This window comes from Orycteropus afer, unplaced genomic scaffold (genome assembly GCF_000298275.1).
Source record: "Orycteropus afer afer isolate SDZICR_OR568_19922 unplaced genomic scaffold, OryAfe1.0 scaffold00323, whole genome shotgun sequence".
NCBI lineage: Eukaryota > Metazoa > Chordata > Mammalia > Tubulidentata > Orycteropodidae > Orycteropus > Orycteropus afer.
The window spans coordinates 3,762,175-3,778,855 of record NW_006921910.1 but is presented as its reverse complement, the minus strand read 5'-3'; the positions used below and the strand labels follow the sequence as shown (position 1 = coordinate 3,778,855).

Below are 16,681 nucleotides of genomic sequence, written 5' to 3'. Positions count from 1 at the left end.
TTGCCTTCCTACCAGCCATCCCTTCATCTGAGCTGCCTTGGGTCCCAGCTGTCTGTTCCCTGGAGCAGGGGCCCATATAGGCATGAAAAGGCTGGTGGCTGTCTGGTTTCCATTTCAAGCTTTATTGTTTCAGCCCCTCCCACAGGCCCTGCTCTGTGCCGCTGTTCTTGATGCTAGTCAAGCTGGGCCAGCTGTTCTCCACAGGAGCTGGTATATCTACTCAAAACAGGCTGGGGACGATGTAGTCAGTGTGTACACCATCAATCAGCCCTTCCCCATTGTTGTGGACAAACCAGCAGAAAACCTTCGTACCGATGCTGGCATCTTTCCCGTAGTCTTTCTGGGAGCCCCTGGGAGAAAGACAGATGCTGTCATGGAGGGTGGGCAAGATGTTTACTAAGGTCATGAATCTAAGGTTAAAAAAGGGTGTGAAGTTGGCAATCCTGAGGCCCCAGAAGTTTTTGTTCAAGAATGGGAGTCACATGATTATTCTTTCCAAGGGTCAAGTTTGTCCTTTTCCTTGATTAGGAGGGGCATAGAGGGGGGCAAGACCCCAGAGAGAAGGAGGGCACTCTACAGAAGACAAGAGCCCACCAAGCAAATGTGCCTGTTCAGAGAGGGCACTTTTCTTCTGTCCTGTTACTGGGCCAGATCAAAGGACCCTCCTCACCTGGTGACTGTCAGCCAATGGTTCTTCACCACCATTGTGGCATCTGGCTTTGTGGGATCAGAGCTTGGGTGGACATCAAACACTTGAAAGTCAAAGGGGTGGAAGAATTGTCCTAGGAATAAAAACATTCACACTGTTAGCCTCTGGGCATTGCCATAGGTAACATAGCCACTGGCATTTCAGGATTTATGGAAAGGCTGGGTTGTGTGTTGGGTACAAGGTGCCATGTGACCTGAATAGCCTGCAGCCTAAAAGGTCCATACCCAGCAGCCCATGTGTCTGCACTGACATCTGGTGACTGTCCACCACGTAGAAGCCCAGAAAGTCACGGTGGACGGGATGTTTCTTCCACACCTGGTGCAGGACAATCACAAAGGTAACACCATCTCCAAAGGAAACTATCATATTCTTCTTCCTATTGATTGTCACAGACACCCTAGGAGAGAAGAAGAGGTCAGCAGGTAGCCATGGATCCCAGGACTCATGACATTGGACATAGGATTGCAGCATGTCTTGGCAGGACCTTCCTTTTACATGGTATCTGGGAGTTCACAGATTCCAGAAACCATTTTGGAGGTGTGGGAGAGAAGATGCCTTACACATGTTATCCACACCCTCTACTGAGTGGTCCTTATTCCTCTCTGTAAGCAGGGAGAAGGGCTGTCCTGGGAGTCCAGAGGCCTAGGGTTCAGCCCCAGTTCAGCCACTGACTTCCTGTGTGACCTTGGACAGCTTCCACTCCCTCTCTAAACCTCATTGGGGGTAACATTTCCTGCACTGTCCTCCAAGCTCTGAGGATCTGAAGAAATAAGGAAGGCTGGGTAGTTTGAGAACTAACTAGTTCAGCCAGAGAAGAGGCATATGGGAATTATTTTTATTATCTGATGGCTAGATCTTCTGTCCAAGTAACTTTCCCTCAAAGTCAGTCCTGCAACATATCCAGCTACCAATTCTGGCTCTGACAGACCTTGCATTGGAGGCCACCATGGTTACCTATGACCTCTGGGGGTCTTCTGTCCTGCAATTTATTCAAGTCCCTCAAGAACTTCTTTATCCGCTAGGGCTGTAGCACCCCTTGGAGACCTATTGGAGGAATCTTACCCATCCTGTGTGACTGTGACTGTGTCCAGCCAGCTGAACGTGCTCTGTGAATCCCCATTCCACAGGGTGATCTTCTCCGTTGTCACCTCAATCCGAAGATCCATCTGAGCATTGGCAATCCCCAGTTTTCCAAAGTAAGTCTTTCTGGTCTTGGAGTCGGGGTTGACTTTCTTGTCGCCAATGATCTGCCCATTAACCGTGAGGCCTGTCGGGGACAGGATAGGGGGAGACCAAGGAGGCTTTCTGAGTCCAAGCTGGAATTTAGGAAAGTGGCATTCCCTTCAGACAGGCCTGCTGAGGGATAGCAGAGTTGGGGCCCGAGGAGAGAGCAGGACTTTAGAGCCCAGCACTGCCTGTCCCTGGGCATACTTGAGCCATGCTTGCTGCTGAGGGACTGTGTTGTAGACCATGCAGAGAAAATCTTCTCACCAGACACAGGCTGGTCCTGACCCCAGGCCCCAGGCCCCAGGCCCCAGGGCCAGGGCGTCCTTAATTCTAATCTCCGCAACACTACTTGTACCTGGGGGACTTCAGGAGTCTGTGGTTCTGGAAAGCACCCCCCCTCCCAGGGAAGGAGTGTGCTGTGCATATAGAGGTGGTGTGTCACTGAATAGAGTGAAAACCAGTCCATGTGGCCCACCTGTGACTGGGTCTTGGATGAGGCGCAGCACCGTGCCTGGGTCTTCATCGATGTTGAAGCAAATAGCGTCATCTTTCTCTGTGACTTGGATGATGAAGTGCGGGTCCCCATCCACTGAGGGCACATCAGAGAAGGGGCTGGCCCCAGAGCTTCTCACTATATCTGGGGCCTCCCCTCACCTTCAGGGCCCTGTGGGGTGGACTCTCAGATAGAAGGTGCTGTGCCCAGGACCCTGTACCTTGCCCCAGGCTCAGCCAGGGGACTCACCGTAGTAGTAAGGTGTTTGTGGAGGCTGGTAGTTGGCTGTAGACACAAAGGCGGAGAGGGCTGAGTTGAACAAGGAGGCTGGAAAGATGCCAGAACCCCCACCCAGAATTTAGCTCATATTCTTTTCCCTTCTTGCTCCCAAATGCTCCCACCTCCCACCTCTCCTCAGGACACCAGTCCTAGATTTCTGATTCAGGCAAGACCCTAAAGCAAAATGGGGTGAGATCAAGCTCCAGGGAGTGGGCAGAGGGGGCTGCAGCAGGCAGCACATACTCACTCAGATAAGCCGTGGAGGGGCTCGCCGACCTGGCTAAAAAGAAGCCAAAGTGCACCCTGAGAGGGGTTCCCTCTCCCCAACCCCATGCTTCTGTCTGTCTAGGGGCCACCAGTCCCCAGGGGGCCCAATGCTGGCTGATAGAGGGTGGGGATGTGACCTCTAAGTTTAGGCTATAGATACGGAGGGAATGCCTAGGGAACTCCTTTACAGGGCTGGTGGCAATAGGGGTATACTTTTAAAGTTAAGGACATGGCATTTTGATACAGCTACAATGCAAGCCATTAAGCAGTCAGCTTCTGTCTCATAAGTAATACTCACAGCAGACGTCTCCCTCACCCAAACTCCCTTTCTCCCCCTGTAGGGGTGAGGTGAGGCTTCAGCTCTCTATTGCTATTGGTAAAACACCTGCCCACCCCTACACACGTACACACAGGCACATGCACACACATGTGCTCCCACATGCAAACACAGTCACACACCTGTACACGTGTGCACATAAATGCACATACACACGCATACCACTGGCTGTACATTTGACAGGAATGCTGTCAGGGGAAAGAGATGAGCCAGTCCAAATGTGCTGCTTGCACCAGGCACCCCCTTGTGGACAGAGGCCAAGCAGGCCAGTAGAGGCTGGGGAGGCTCTGCCTGGTGTGTGTGTGTGTGGGGGGTGCATTTTTAGAGGTTAAGTTCCAGTTTTATGATGAGAAAGGTGTAGAGTGCTGTGATAACCAGCATGGGCAACCAGGCTGCCTGGGCCCAAGACCCTGCTCTGCCATCTACTAACTTAACTCTCTCTGCCTCAGTTTCTTTGTTGTAAAAATGGGACTCATAAGAGGACTCCTATGGAGGGTTGCTGTGAGATTAGTAGAGCATAAATGTCCAGCATTTAGTAAATTGGCAAGTTTTTACAGGCCACCAAGCATCCTTACACTGACTGTCTCTTCTCAGGCAGAGGGAGCCTCTCCTATTCAATGATGAGAACCCTGAGACTCAGAGAGGGGCAGAGACTGGCCCAAGGTTGCTTGTGAATTGGCAGTAGAACTGGGGCCTGAGCCCGCACATGTGGATGCCCCTCCCTAGATGGGGCATCCCCAGCTTGCTTGGAAAAGCCTCCTCTTTCTCTCTTGTCTCCCCGCCCCCTGACACCCACCCCAGCTGCTGGCTGAAGCTTACCTTCTGCATCCACAGGCACCATGGGGCAGGAAGAAAAAAATGTTATTAGAAGTTGAAAGCCATTAGCATCAAGGTCAATGGGACTGATGGAAGGGGCCTAAGTAGTGGCCAGAGCTCACAGCCTGGCCAACCCAGCCCCAGACCACCAACTTCCCAGTAGCCAGCTGGGCCCCTATTAAATCTCCCCTGTAATCAAGAGCTCCTGGTGACCAGAGCCTGGTCTGGCCCAGCTCTGTGCCTCCCATGCCTCCCAATGCCACTCCCATGGTCCACCCATGCTCAGTCACAGTGGGCACTCAGGACTCCCCTGTTGAGTAGGGAGTTCTGGTCCCAACCTTCAGTTCCAAGGGCCTCTCCTAATCCCCAGATACCTGATGTCCTGTTCCAGGCCTGACTTTCAGGCTGGAATTGCTTCTTCTAATCTAATTAAGGCCTTCCATGCTACAAAGTCCCTTCCTTTGAAATGGCCCCTGGGCAGCATGCCTCATTAAGCTTAGCCCTTCAGAGACCCAGAAATTCTTCAGCACCCCACACTCCACTGTCCGTGATGACCACTTCACTCTCTCTCTCTCTGTATCACCCTCCCCAGCCCTTGGCCAGTTTGTCTTCAGATGCCCCCTGCACCTGGCCCTCTTCAGCAGGTCTCAGTCTCCTCAGCCTGGCCCACTTCCTTCCTGAGTGCCTACGATCCAGGATCCTAGAGCAAGGCCTCCGGGCTCTGGCCTCCACTTTCTGTGCCCACCTTCCCCAGGTTTGTCAGCAATAGCTGTCTGGTCCTCATTGTCCTCGGGCTTGGTCACCACCATGGAGGTCAGTGGAGTCACAAAGTGGTACTTGAGGGACAGGTCCAGGGCCTGGGCTGTGAGGTTCTCCTTCTCCTCACCGTGAGCTTTCTTGCTGTGAGGACGGGCCAATTGGGAGGGTCATTATAGAGAATGGCTTCCTGCCTGCCTCCCCCCCTCTCCTGGCTTCTAGACCAGGCTAGGAGCCCCATCTCTACCTCCTCTACAGTGGGTTCCCCCAGGCCAGAGCCCATTGGGCTTCAGAAAAGACTGGTTCACAGCTTACTGGGGCATGTGGCCAAGCCCTGTACCTTCTGTGGGCCTCAGTTTCCCCACCTATCAAACATAAGGTGCAATCCTTCATGTTGGCATATGTGCCAGAGGCATTACAGGGTTATGTCAATTAAGCTAACTATGCCATCTGCCCTCTCAATTGGGCCACAATCTCTGCCCCCTTGGGGAGCTGGGGCTGGGATCCCAGGCTTCAGTTCTGTTCAGTCTCCCATCACTGTGGGGCCATGCTGATGTGGGGACAGATGCTGAGTCCCCTCCTCTGTGCTCTAGGGGCTCCCAGCTGCTGGCCGTGGCAGCACTTGCCCATTTGAGCCCTGGGATGATGCACCAGGAGAAAGGGCACAGGGTTCCTTACAGACTGCTGTGCCTTCAGACTAACACTCACTGTGGCTAGGCTGAGAAGAGGGCACAACGGGTGAGAGTAAGGGTGGGGTGAATTTCCTGAGGTGCAGCAAGTCCTGCTCTTCTTGGCTCCCTCAGAGCATGGCCAGCACAGGGGCAGGCAGAGACAAGTGCCGGGGTGCTACTGGCGCTCCAGGCATAGGGCCAGGCAGTGTGAGGGGGACCATGGTTACCCTTTCTCCAGCAGCTGCTCAATAGTGAGGTAGGCCCAGAGCCGCTCGATGTAGTCCCCAAAAATGTAGTCTTGCTCCTTCAGGGCCTTCTCCATCTCCTTCAAATCCACTTCCTCCGTGAAGGTCAGGTCATTGATGGCCTAGGGCAGGGGATGGGAGTGGGGAACAGTGGCGATGAGCTTGAGGACTGGGAGGCCTAAAGCCAGGTGGTCTGGGTTCCAGGACAGCACTCCTGAACTGTCAGCTAGGGGGCAGAAGCCCAGCCGTACAGACCCCACCCATCCCTGGCACATATCCAGGCCTGGCCCAGCTCACCCCGTGTCCCTTCACGTCAGCCTTAAATCTGTTCATGTCCTCGTCCAGCAGGCGCCCAGCCACCACGATCTCAGAGCCGTCATAGTAGTGCTGGTAGTTGTTCTGGGTGAGGTCCAGGATGGCGTTCTCAGGGTACTCCACCTCCACTTCTGTCAGCAGCGGGTTGGCCACCTCCTCGTAAAAGCCCTGGGGTCCAGAAATGGGACTTGGTCACCTCAGGCCACCAGGGGAGATGTGGAGAGGATGAGGCCGGCGGGGTCCCACTGGCACTGCTGCAGGTCAGCAAGTCCTTCAGGGCTGGGTTCTGCTCCTGATTTTCATTCCTATGGGGCCCTTTGGTTTGTGGGCACCCCGCCCCAGGATAGAGTAGTCCTTACCTAGGACTGGTAAGGATAGAAAAGGACAGAGTTCTTGGCATGTAGAAAATATTCAAGAGGTGTTCATCAGAATGAAAGTAAGAAAGAGGAAAGGAGAGGAAGGGAGGCGGACTGGAGAAGGAGGGCTGAGGATGTGGGACAGGGGACAGCTGGGGATGCAGGCACAGGGATCTGCCTGCAGAAGGGGGCATGCACTCACCTGAGTCGGGGTGTTTCTAGGTTCAGCAAGTAAAGTACAGGACATGCCATTAAATTTGAATTTCAGGTAAACTGATCATTTTTTTCAACAAACTTATAAAAGGAAACAAAAATCAATTGCTGTTGAGTCAACTCATGGTGACTCTATGTGCGTCCGAGTAGAACTATGCTCCAAGGATTCTCTCTCAGTGGCAATATTTTTGGAAATAGATTGCCAGGCCTTTCTTCTGAGGTGCCTCTGTGTGGACTCAACTTCCAACCTTTTTAGTTAGCAGCTGAGCACATTAACTGCACCACCCAAGGGGATGAGCATAAGTATATCCTATGCCATATTTGGGACATACTTACACTAAAAATTATTCGTTACTCATTGCAAATTCAAATTTAGTTAAATGGTCTGTATTTGATTTGGCAGTTCTACAGAGGAAGCAGATCTGTGTAGTATGTTCTATGTAGTCTGAGAGCAAAATCAGATCATTAGTGATAAATAAGAGGTGGCCAGAATCACCTTTAATCCAAATAATAGGTTGGCTTATAAAATAAAGAGTATCACCCATAGTACTTGTGCCCTTAAATAATCAACTATATGAGACTCAGCATTTACCCTAAAACAAAGCTAAGGTAGAGCAGGGAAGCTAGGTTAATGGAAACAGAACAAACAGAATGGAAATAATGAAAACATTGACACATTGTGAAAAATGTTACCAATGTCATGGAGCAATTTGTATAAAAATTGTTAAATGGAAACCTAATTTGCTGTGTAAACTATCACCTAAAACACAATAAAATATTAAAAAAAAAAAGAAGAAGAAGAAGAAGAACTGAAAAGTGTCCCCTCAAATAAAAGAGGATGCCAGAGGTAGATGTCAACCCACAAGGAAGCTCTTTAAATTGTCACACTGAAAACAGCTGCCTGAGGAGGTACTGAGCTCATCATTCCCGAAGGTATGCAAGACTGGGTGTACCTGCAACTGCAAGTTGGCATCAGAATCTTCATAAATGCGTCGGGCAAACCCATGGTTCTCCAGGGCCATACTCTCCAGGAAGTTATAATTCAGATTATTGCCAAAGCCCAGATTATACAAGGGGAACTTGCCCCCGATGGCATTCCGCACATTCTCTTGGATTTTTTCAGGTCTGCTTTCACCTACGGGAGAAGGTAATGTTCATACTCCAGCCATAGCTCAGTGAGCCCTGTGGATCAGCTCTGTCTGGAGATTTCTGACACCTGCATATGAAGAGCTGGTGGAGCCATGGCCATGAGCTCTTGTCACGGCAGAGATGGGGACCCCTGCCAGGGGAAGCAGCAGGGCCCTTGAAGGCCTCACAGGCCATGGGAGAGCTGAGAGCAGGCTATAGTGTCAGGAGTGGCCTCCAGGGACTCTTCTCTGGTTAGGAGCCACACCCGCTTTTCTCACCAGTGTTGGCATCCCCGTCAGTCAGCATGATGATGATGGAGGTACTCTTCTCTGGGACTTTATGCTCTTCCCAGGCCTTGTTCAGCATATTGATGCCTCTCAGCAGTGCATCATTTATGTTGGTCACTAGGACACAGACAGACAGAAAGCGTCCTGGGAGTGTGTCCTCAGGGTGCCAGGGTACAGGGATGATAGAATGGGGGCATTCAGGACAGCAGGCACTCCCCATTTGTCCCAGGACCTTGTCTGCCAGCACATAGTGGTGCTCAGTCAATACTGATGGAATGAATAAGTGAATGAATGACTTTCTCTCAAATGAGGATCAAAGGGCCAGAGATTCTCGGGACTGCTGGAAAGATAGAAGCATGTAGTAGCTATAAAAATTTGGAAACAAATGAATTCCCAGCTTCTCTCACAAGGAGAAAGGAAGGGGACCAGTGTAGAAGTCATTTGTGATTTGCTTCAAGGAATGAAGTGTAGGAGAAGGGTCTTCAGGACCATATTTTGTTGGGACTAGTGGGGCACCAAGATCATAGGTTAGGAAGGCAAAGAATGTTTCCTTAGACCCAGAGAAGACACTCGGAACTCTTGTGTCAAGCCTAAGGACCCTCATCCCTATCCCTACCCTGAGTCAGGGTCTGTAGGTCTGGGACCAAGAGTGACTGCCATCAGGTAGGAAGGAAACGGGCTACTTAGGGCAGGGAAAGGAGCTGGCAGGGCATATCCGCGCTCCCTGCACTTACTTCCTCTATCATTAATGTTCCTCACAAATGCTTTGGCCTCCTGGAGGTTCTCAGGAGTAGCTTGTACTAAGTTTTCTTTCCAAGTGGTCACGTCACCACTGAACAGGATGAAATTCAGGTAGTCATCCTCTTTCATATCCTCCAGGATTTTGAGGAGGGCATCCCTTGTCTGGTAAAGAGAGAGACAGAAGCTGAGGGCAGCTGCAAGCAATGTCTCCTCCCAGCCCAAATTGGAGGCCCAGTGGTGGTGGTGCCATCTGTGCTACTGAGCCATGTCTGAGGCTCTCCACAAAAGTGGGTCAGATGCTTTGTGAGTTAAAGATCTTGTCCCCCTTCCTCTTTCCTCACCAGAAATATCAGCTTTTTCCACTTAAAAAAAAAAAAAAAATCTCTTCCTTGATCCTTCTCCACCACTTGCACTGAGGGGAGTACCTGCTCTATTTTCCGACCAGCCATGGAGCCACTGACGTCAATCACAAAGACCACATTCTTAGGCACCACTGGAAGGCCTTGAGGTGCAAAGAAGTGCACAAAATAGCCATTGACTATCTGAAAAGAGGAGAGAGAGAGAGATTGGAGGCTGTTAGCAACATCATTTTGCCTACACTTGGAAAAAGAAGCCAGGCATTTACCAGCCCAAGAAAAATTTCCTTCCCCACCTTCTAGGAGGTGCCACACAGAGGCTATGGACTTTCTGCTGTCCCATGTCTTGCAGGAAAGCTCAGTTAAAACTGAGGGTTGAGGGTGGGTGATGGGACTAGGTAAAGCTTCACCCCTCCCCACACCAGCCCTCACCCCCATTTACTAGCCTGGCACCAGATACCTGTACATTGGCAGGAGACTCTCGGTTCACATCATAGGTAATGGTGAAATCCCCATTGAGGAGGGAGTCTGTACAGGTTGGACATGAGCGCTGCTGTTCTAAGCTGGGCTTGAAGGACACATGGCCCTGAAGAAGAGAGGCAGATAGCCTTGGTCAGTTTGGCCAGGGCCCTGCCCACTAGCAGACCTCACACTGGGGTAGAGTGGGATGTGCGACAAGGTGAGGACTACTCATCACAGAGATGAGCTCTCAGGTGGGCAGCAACTGGTGAGTGCTGGAGACTTGGGTAGTCCTGCCCAATATCTGGCTTGCTCTCTAGCTCCCTGGACCCGGTGGGTACTATTGTTCAACATGCTCCAGCCTCTCTGAGCACCTCTTTCTCCCTTGGAGAGGGAGCTCCTCGAAGGGCAAGAGCATTGTCTGACTCACCCTTTTATCTCTTCCCTTTCACTGCCCCCCCCCCCAAGTCCCTTAACTCATCCTTCCTTGGAGCTCAGCACTGAGAAGCTACCTTCTGAAGGGAGCTTTGCATCATAAAAAAGGAACTTCATGTTGGGTGATATATCATGTTGGTTGTTGGAGGGCTGGTGCCAAGAGGAGAGGAGGAGTAGGAGAGGAGGGAGGAGGGAGGAAGGGATTCCTGGGGTAGGGGCACTGCCCTACAGAAACCAGGTAGCCCTTTAAGTGTGTGCTCTTTGGGCCTTGTTCTGAAAGTTCCGAATGACCAAGGATTGTTGTTTATATAACAGTTTAATATAAACATTTATTCATCTACCACCCTCTCCAGCAAAGACTCTGGAATAGCTGGAGGCCTTGGGAATTGGAGCCAATGGCCCAGCATCAAGAATGAAATCCTCTTCAGTCCTTCACCCCTTGATGTCAGTCAGAACATCTAAATGACTCCCTCTGGCCTCAGTTTCCTTATCTATAAAACAGAGATAATTACCCCTGCCCACCTCCCTAGGTGAAATAAGATGGACTTTATAAATGGTTCCCACCAGTGCAATTGAGACCCTCAATCCCTCAGGCAGGTTACTATCAGCAGCCCCTTGCTCTAGCATCTCTTCTTCAGTGAGGAAGAAAGGCAATGGTTGCAGATTAATTTCCATCACCCACACACTTGCATTGGTCTAGCCCTGGAAGGCAGGCTTGTCCTACTGGGGTCATCATTTTTGTCCCCTACCCCCTAGACCCAAGAGGCATCTATCCCACCTTTTTCCCTGAGAAGGACTTGGTGAGAGCACTGCCCAGAAGGTCATTGGTGATGAAGGAGGCCTCAGCGTCCAGCATGCTGATGCCCTGGGGCTCAAAGATGTCTGCCTCAATCTGAAATGGCCAAAGGAGATGGGGTCAGTGACAGTGCAGGGGCCAGCCTCTACTAGTACAAAGCTGTGAGAGCCAATCCTGGTGTCTTCCACCAGAAGAAAGATCACAGGGGCTTGTGGAAGGTACTCTGACCCCAAAGTATGTTCACCACCTGCCGTATGGTCCCCAAAATTCCACCACCAAGGTGTTTCCATTGGCTTTCAGCTTTATGTAGGTAAAGTGCCCATGTACCCAGTTACAAATATTAAAGAGACATTTTGTGATTTTGTGATGTGCCAAGGGCCCAGGATCAAACCTGAATCTATCAGGTCCAGCCCAGCCTCTCTCCTTGGCTTCCAGCTGCTGTGGCCAGAACACTGTGATTCCCCCAAGCTGTCTCAGCCAAGCGGTGGGGCCCTGACTTTTGCATTCTTGACCCTGCTCTGAGTTCTGCCCCAGTAGGACCTTGTTGCACCTTCTTGCAGTTTCAGCCACCCTGAGTCCTGCAGGGGCTGCAAGAGTGATTGATTACCTCAAAGTGCTTGATCAGTTGCTTGGGCTGGATCTTGAGGTACATCTCATACTTGCCCTTGTGTCTCTTCAGCAGTTCTTCATAGGTTAGCTCAAAGGTAACCTTACTGCCTGCAGCCACATTGACTGAGACAGTGAATTTCTCCAGCTTCCTGCCAGAGGCCCTAAATGGGAGTGTGAGATAGTGACTGCCCTACAGATTCCTCGAGCCCACCCTTCCTGGGCCCTAGATTCAAGTCCCAGTCCTTTAGAGGAATCTCTAATTACTCTGAGCCTCGGTTGCCTCAGCATGAAAATGGAGTAATGTAAGAAATACTGGCATATTTAGCTATAATAATGATAGTAATAATAGCTGGTTGTTGCTTATGTCTCTGAAGACCCTTGAAGCCCAGATGTTTTCTCCGAGGCCTAGACTTACTTGACCAAACCAGCTGTCTTGCCCTGGGACACAGCTTTCTCATATTGCTTCTTGGCAACTTCTTTCTCTTTGACATTCCCAGGATAGGTAACACCATCAATGGTCCTGTGGGGAAAGAGAATTGTGGAGTCACTCAGGGGCAGACCTCCCTCCCCAAGCCCAGAGTTAGCAGCCTTGGTGACACTCACAAAGTGAAGTTGGTGATGAAGGCTGTTTTGGGCAGCTCCACGTCAAAGGAAACCTCCTTGGCCTTTTCTGCACGGTTGACGGCCCTTGTGGTGACGACATTGTGAGCAAAGCGAGAGGTCACCTTGCTGATGATCTTGGTGCTGTAGATCTCAATGCCATCCACCACCTGTGGATGAGGTGGGTGGTCACCACAGAAGCAGCTCTTCAACCTGGCCACTCCTCTCCCGGTGCAGGTTCTAAAGCCCCTCTATTCTCCCAATGGCCCAGGTCAAAAGCCTGGGTAGTATTCTCAGCCCCACAGTCAATCAGTCACCATTGTCCTGATGATTCTGCCCCTTAGCTCTGTAATCTGCTTTCACACAGCTGTAGTCAGTGACAACTTCTGAAAACCCCAATTGAATCCCACCCCTCTCCTGCTGACAGCCCACCACCTGGGGGTCTTCATCACCCTCAGGGCAGAGCTCCCACTCTTCTCCAGGCTCCAAGGTCCTTGGGTGAGTCCTGCCTCCCCAGCTCATCCTGTGCTCCAGCCATGCCCAACCCCTTGTAACTGCATCCAGGTGTTTGTATCTGGAGCACCTGCCTGGTCCTCTACTCATCTTTCACACCTCAGCTTCACATCACATTCCCAGAATCCACCCTCCCTCTGCTCCCTGTATCCTATGTCACCTGGAAACTGTCCCCCAAACAGACACTTATCTCCTGTACCGAGTGAATGCTTTGAAGAGGGTCTTTGTGCCCTCAGACGCCCTCCTTCTAATAGGACAGTGGATTGAGGGAGGCTTGGGGGAGAAATCTGGGTTAACATGGATGTAAAGATGCTCTGTGAGGATGTGATGGGGCCACTTCACTGTATGTCCTCAGCCCCAAGCACAGGCCCAGGTGCCAGCAAGTCCTTGGTAAATGGAAGGAAGAGATGACTGGTGGAAGGGTCGCCCCAGGCTGCCTCCCACGAGGTCTCAGGACATGGTTTTGTGATGCTCTTTCTTGGGGGTCTCACGTCACATGGAGTCTGCCAGGCCAGGGGGCTGTGAACTGTGTGCCAGTTTCAAGGGACCTGCCAGTGTGTCCCGCACGTTCAGCTTTTGGGCAATCGGCTCTGTCCTGCCCCGCCCCACCCTCTCCTTTTCCTGGTGAAAGTTCTCACCCCTTCCGCGAGGCTCCGTTTCTGCAAAAACAGATAAACACAGGGCTCAGGCAGAGGCCAAGGCCACCATAGCCTGGAGCTTCTCTGGGCGCAGGACAGGGCTCATTGGTGCCTCCCCCCCCCCCCCCCCCCCACCGCCCAACACACACATACACACACACTTTGGCCTGAACAGGAAGGGCTCTGGGTAGATGGGAAAACTGAGGCCCAGAGAGGAGCAGGTCCTCAGGTTACCCAGGGGAGAAGGGCAAAAAGAATTGGATCCCAGAGTTCCTCCCACTTCCCCATAGACCCCAACTCATTATGCCTCCTCCTGGACCAGCACCCTCAGTTCTCCTCCTAGGACCCACCCCTACCCTACTGCACCCCACAGGGCTCAGCTCAGCCTTTTGTAGAGGTTCCTGCACATGCTTAGGCTTTGGACCTTCCCAGCCCCTCCATGAGGTGAGCAGTTCATGGTGTCTGGCCCCATTTGGCAGATAAACTGAGGCCCAGAGAGTTGGGTTTTTTTCCCCTTTAAGTTCATGCTATTTTTATTATTCAGATTCCATTTTTTTTCAGTTGTGGTAAATATATAGGTAACAAAACATTTGCCCTTTCAACAATCTTTACATGTACGATTCAGTGACAATATGTTCATCATGTTGTTCAACCATCACCCTTAACCGTTCCCAAAGTAATAGCTGTAAAATACTTGATGAATTTATGTGTCATCCTTCTACAGGGGCCAAGCTAACCTCCTCTGTGTCATTCCAATTTTAATTTACATGTTGCCAAAGCAACCTAGGGAGTTTTAAGTGCCATGCCCAGGGTTAATCAGCAGGTCAGTATATAACCTGTCCTCCTAACGCCCAGCACTGTGCTCTACTGCTCAATATCCTCCTTTCTGCCCTCTTCTCACTCCACTTAGAGGACTCCCCCCACCCATGATACCTTCTGCCCACTTGACACTTCAGAACAGATGCTAAAGTGTGGGCAGACTCACCGCAAGCAGCCGGAAGGGGCTTCTTGGGATGCCAGAGGCTGCCAGGCCAGAAAGCAGGGCTAGGACGAGGCAGGACCACAGAGCGGATGCCATCACTGATCACGCAGTGCTGGACCGAGCTCCTTATATGAGACGGACTGATGTTTCCCAAGCAGGGTCAGTGACCTACAGCCCCGGTAGGGAGGAGCAGAGGTAGGAGGCTTCTCCTGGAAGCTGGGGCGTGGGTGGAGTAAAGACCAGTGCCCTGTGACCTGGACCTGCCTGTACAAAGGGGACCTGGAGGGTATTGTCAACAGTGTTGGAACTTCATTCCTGATGGCCTGGAGGACATGGAGGCCCTCCCCTGCCCCCATTCCCAGGAAAGCAGAAACTGTGCATTGGCTAATGGGCCCAGGGTCTCCCTGGGTAGGGATGATGGTGACAGGATAGAGTTGCATTTAGAGCAAACTGCTCTTAGCATCACTGGCTCTTACTGTATCACTGACTCAGCTTCTGGTCTGGTCTCAGGGTCAGCCTCTCCTCAAATCAGCCTGGCACAAAACTAGACCAGACGTATCACTTAAGGCAAGGCTTTTCTTGCTGAGCAGTCCTGGAGCTCAGCTTACTCTGTGATCTGGCTCCAACTTGTTTTTCTGAACCTACTCTCCCCACACTGGCATGCCCTCCCCTTCTCTGCCCAGCCAGCCTCAGCCTCCCTCTTCTGGACGCCTTCCCCTTCAGCCCCTAGCTAATCACAGAACAGCCCTCCTCCACACTCCAAGCTCCCTGAGGTCCTACTCTGTCCTTATGTTGAGGTTTGTGTGTTCGTGTTCAATTGTTCCCTCCAGGCTCTGAGCACCTGAAGGCCCAGGCCATGTCACACTCTGTGTTCCCAGGGCCCAGCCAGGGACTTGAATGCCCTTATCTCTCAGGCATTCATTCCCCTAATAGTTTCTGGTGAGGCTGGGGCTCCAGACACCAGCATAATGGGTGCTTCAGAGGCAGAGCCTGGTCCTCTCTCAATGGGCTGGGACTTCCTGGGCCATACCAATGCCCTGCCAGTCCCCTACCCCTTCAGGTGGTCCACCAAATGCCATACCCACAACTCCTCTGCAAAGTTGACCCAATGAGTCTCCCTCTTTGCTCACTACTGAATGAAGTAGATGAGGATAGTCAGATAGTTAATTTCTGGACTATGCCATAGCCTTGGCTGAAAGCTCTGAGCCTGTGACTATGAGATGCACAGAGAGAGCTGGCTGCTGGGAGCAGAGTAACAGAAAGAGAAGGCAGAAAGCAGATCATGAAGCAGTAGAAGCAACACAGCAGGACAGGGAAGCTGTGGACTGATTATTGAAAGTGGCCGGAAGCAATAACAGAGAATTGGCAAGTCAACAAAATGATGGCGAATTGACAAGATGCAGTTGATGAGGGATGTGGGGCTTTGTGCTTGAGGCCTGCTTGGTGCCTGTTTTCCTAAGGTCTGAATCCTTACTCAACCCGCCCCCTGCCAGTGGGCACCAAACTCAGGACTGATAGAGACCAAGCCCAGCAGATGCTGACACTGGATGTGGGGAGAAGTCCCCTTTAGAGCTGTGCTGCCCAGCCCTGCAGTCTGGCCCTCATGCTTCCTGGCTCTTAGGATGTCTTGTTCACGTCTTACTGTCAGAGCCTGTGGTCCCAGACCCAGATTGTTGCCCAATAGCTCCTCCCCATGGCCCTGCAGCTGCCTGTGGCCCTTCCCCAACCCCTTTCCCTAGGCCACCGTACATCCCCAGTGCTTAGGATTATGGGGGAGGGAAAACTCTAAGGATACTGCAGCTGCTGAGAGAAGGCTGAGATGTGAAGGGCCCCAGAGTCATCCTGTGGAATGTAGAATTTGATGGAATCTAAAGAGGTCTTGAGGTTCACCCCTATTCTCATATCCTGCCTGAAGGGAAATGAGGCCTGAATTGGACATGGCCTTGTCCAGGGTGACCCAGCTTGCCTTTAGCACACACTTCTCCCTCCAGAAGCCCAGGATACCCTGGAAGTGAGTTTGGCGCTGAAACTCATCTGTCCACCCCACAGTCTATCCCTGAGGGGCTCTGCTTTCCCCCAGCCTGGGGCAGCCTTTAAACTCAGCACTTCTGATACTGATCTGGGCCCTCAGAGCTAGCCCTTGCTGTATCTGGGCCCTTGCAGATCTCATGTGCATTGGAGCTGGACAGAAGCCAGCAGAGAAGAAGCAGAAACCCATTGGAAAGGAATGGTGGAGGCCCCAGCCGCCCTCACCTGAAGGGCCAGTGGCTCTGCAAAGTGTGCATTTATCCCCTGCACCTATGATGCTGCATTTTAATTGTGATACCAGGGAAGGAGACCTGATGATGTAATGTCAGATATTAGGGTAAGGTGGTTGTTGTTGTTGTTAAGTGCCGTCGAGTCGTTTCCGACTCATAGCGACCCCATGCACAGCAGAACGAAACACTGCCCGA

General features: G+C 51.6%; 1 protein-coding gene and 1 non-coding gene across 2 annotated transcripts; both read right to left on the bottom strand.

Moving 5' to 3' along the window:
* Positions 1-220: 220 nt before the first annotated feature.
* ITIH3 (inter-alpha-trypsin inhibitor heavy chain 3) lies at positions 221-14,324 on the bottom strand. Its single transcript, XM_007952076.1, has 21 exons — positions 14,232-14,324; positions 13,247-13,267; positions 12,099-12,265; positions 11,911-12,015; positions 11,494-11,656; positions 10,869-10,982; positions 9,657-9,782; positions 9,266-9,382; positions 8,834-9,002; positions 8,091-8,216; positions 7,638-7,819; positions 6,098-6,283; positions 5,783-5,922; positions 4,874-5,028; positions 2,956-2,988; positions 2,679-2,714; positions 2,412-2,525; positions 1,772-1,976; positions 934-1,106; positions 671-782; positions 221-350 (listed from the first exon to the last, which is right to left on the bottom strand). Exons 1-21 carry the CDS (start codon positions 14,322-14,324, stop codon positions 221-223), a joined length of 2,667 nt encoding a protein of 888 aa, XP_007950267.1.
* On the bottom strand, positions 13,926-14,029 carry LOC122151175. Its single transcript, XR_006164021.1, has one exon. It is a non-coding gene; the product is annotated as a U6 spliceosomal RNA (small nuclear RNA).
* Positions 14,325-16,681: the final 2,357 nt, after the last annotated feature.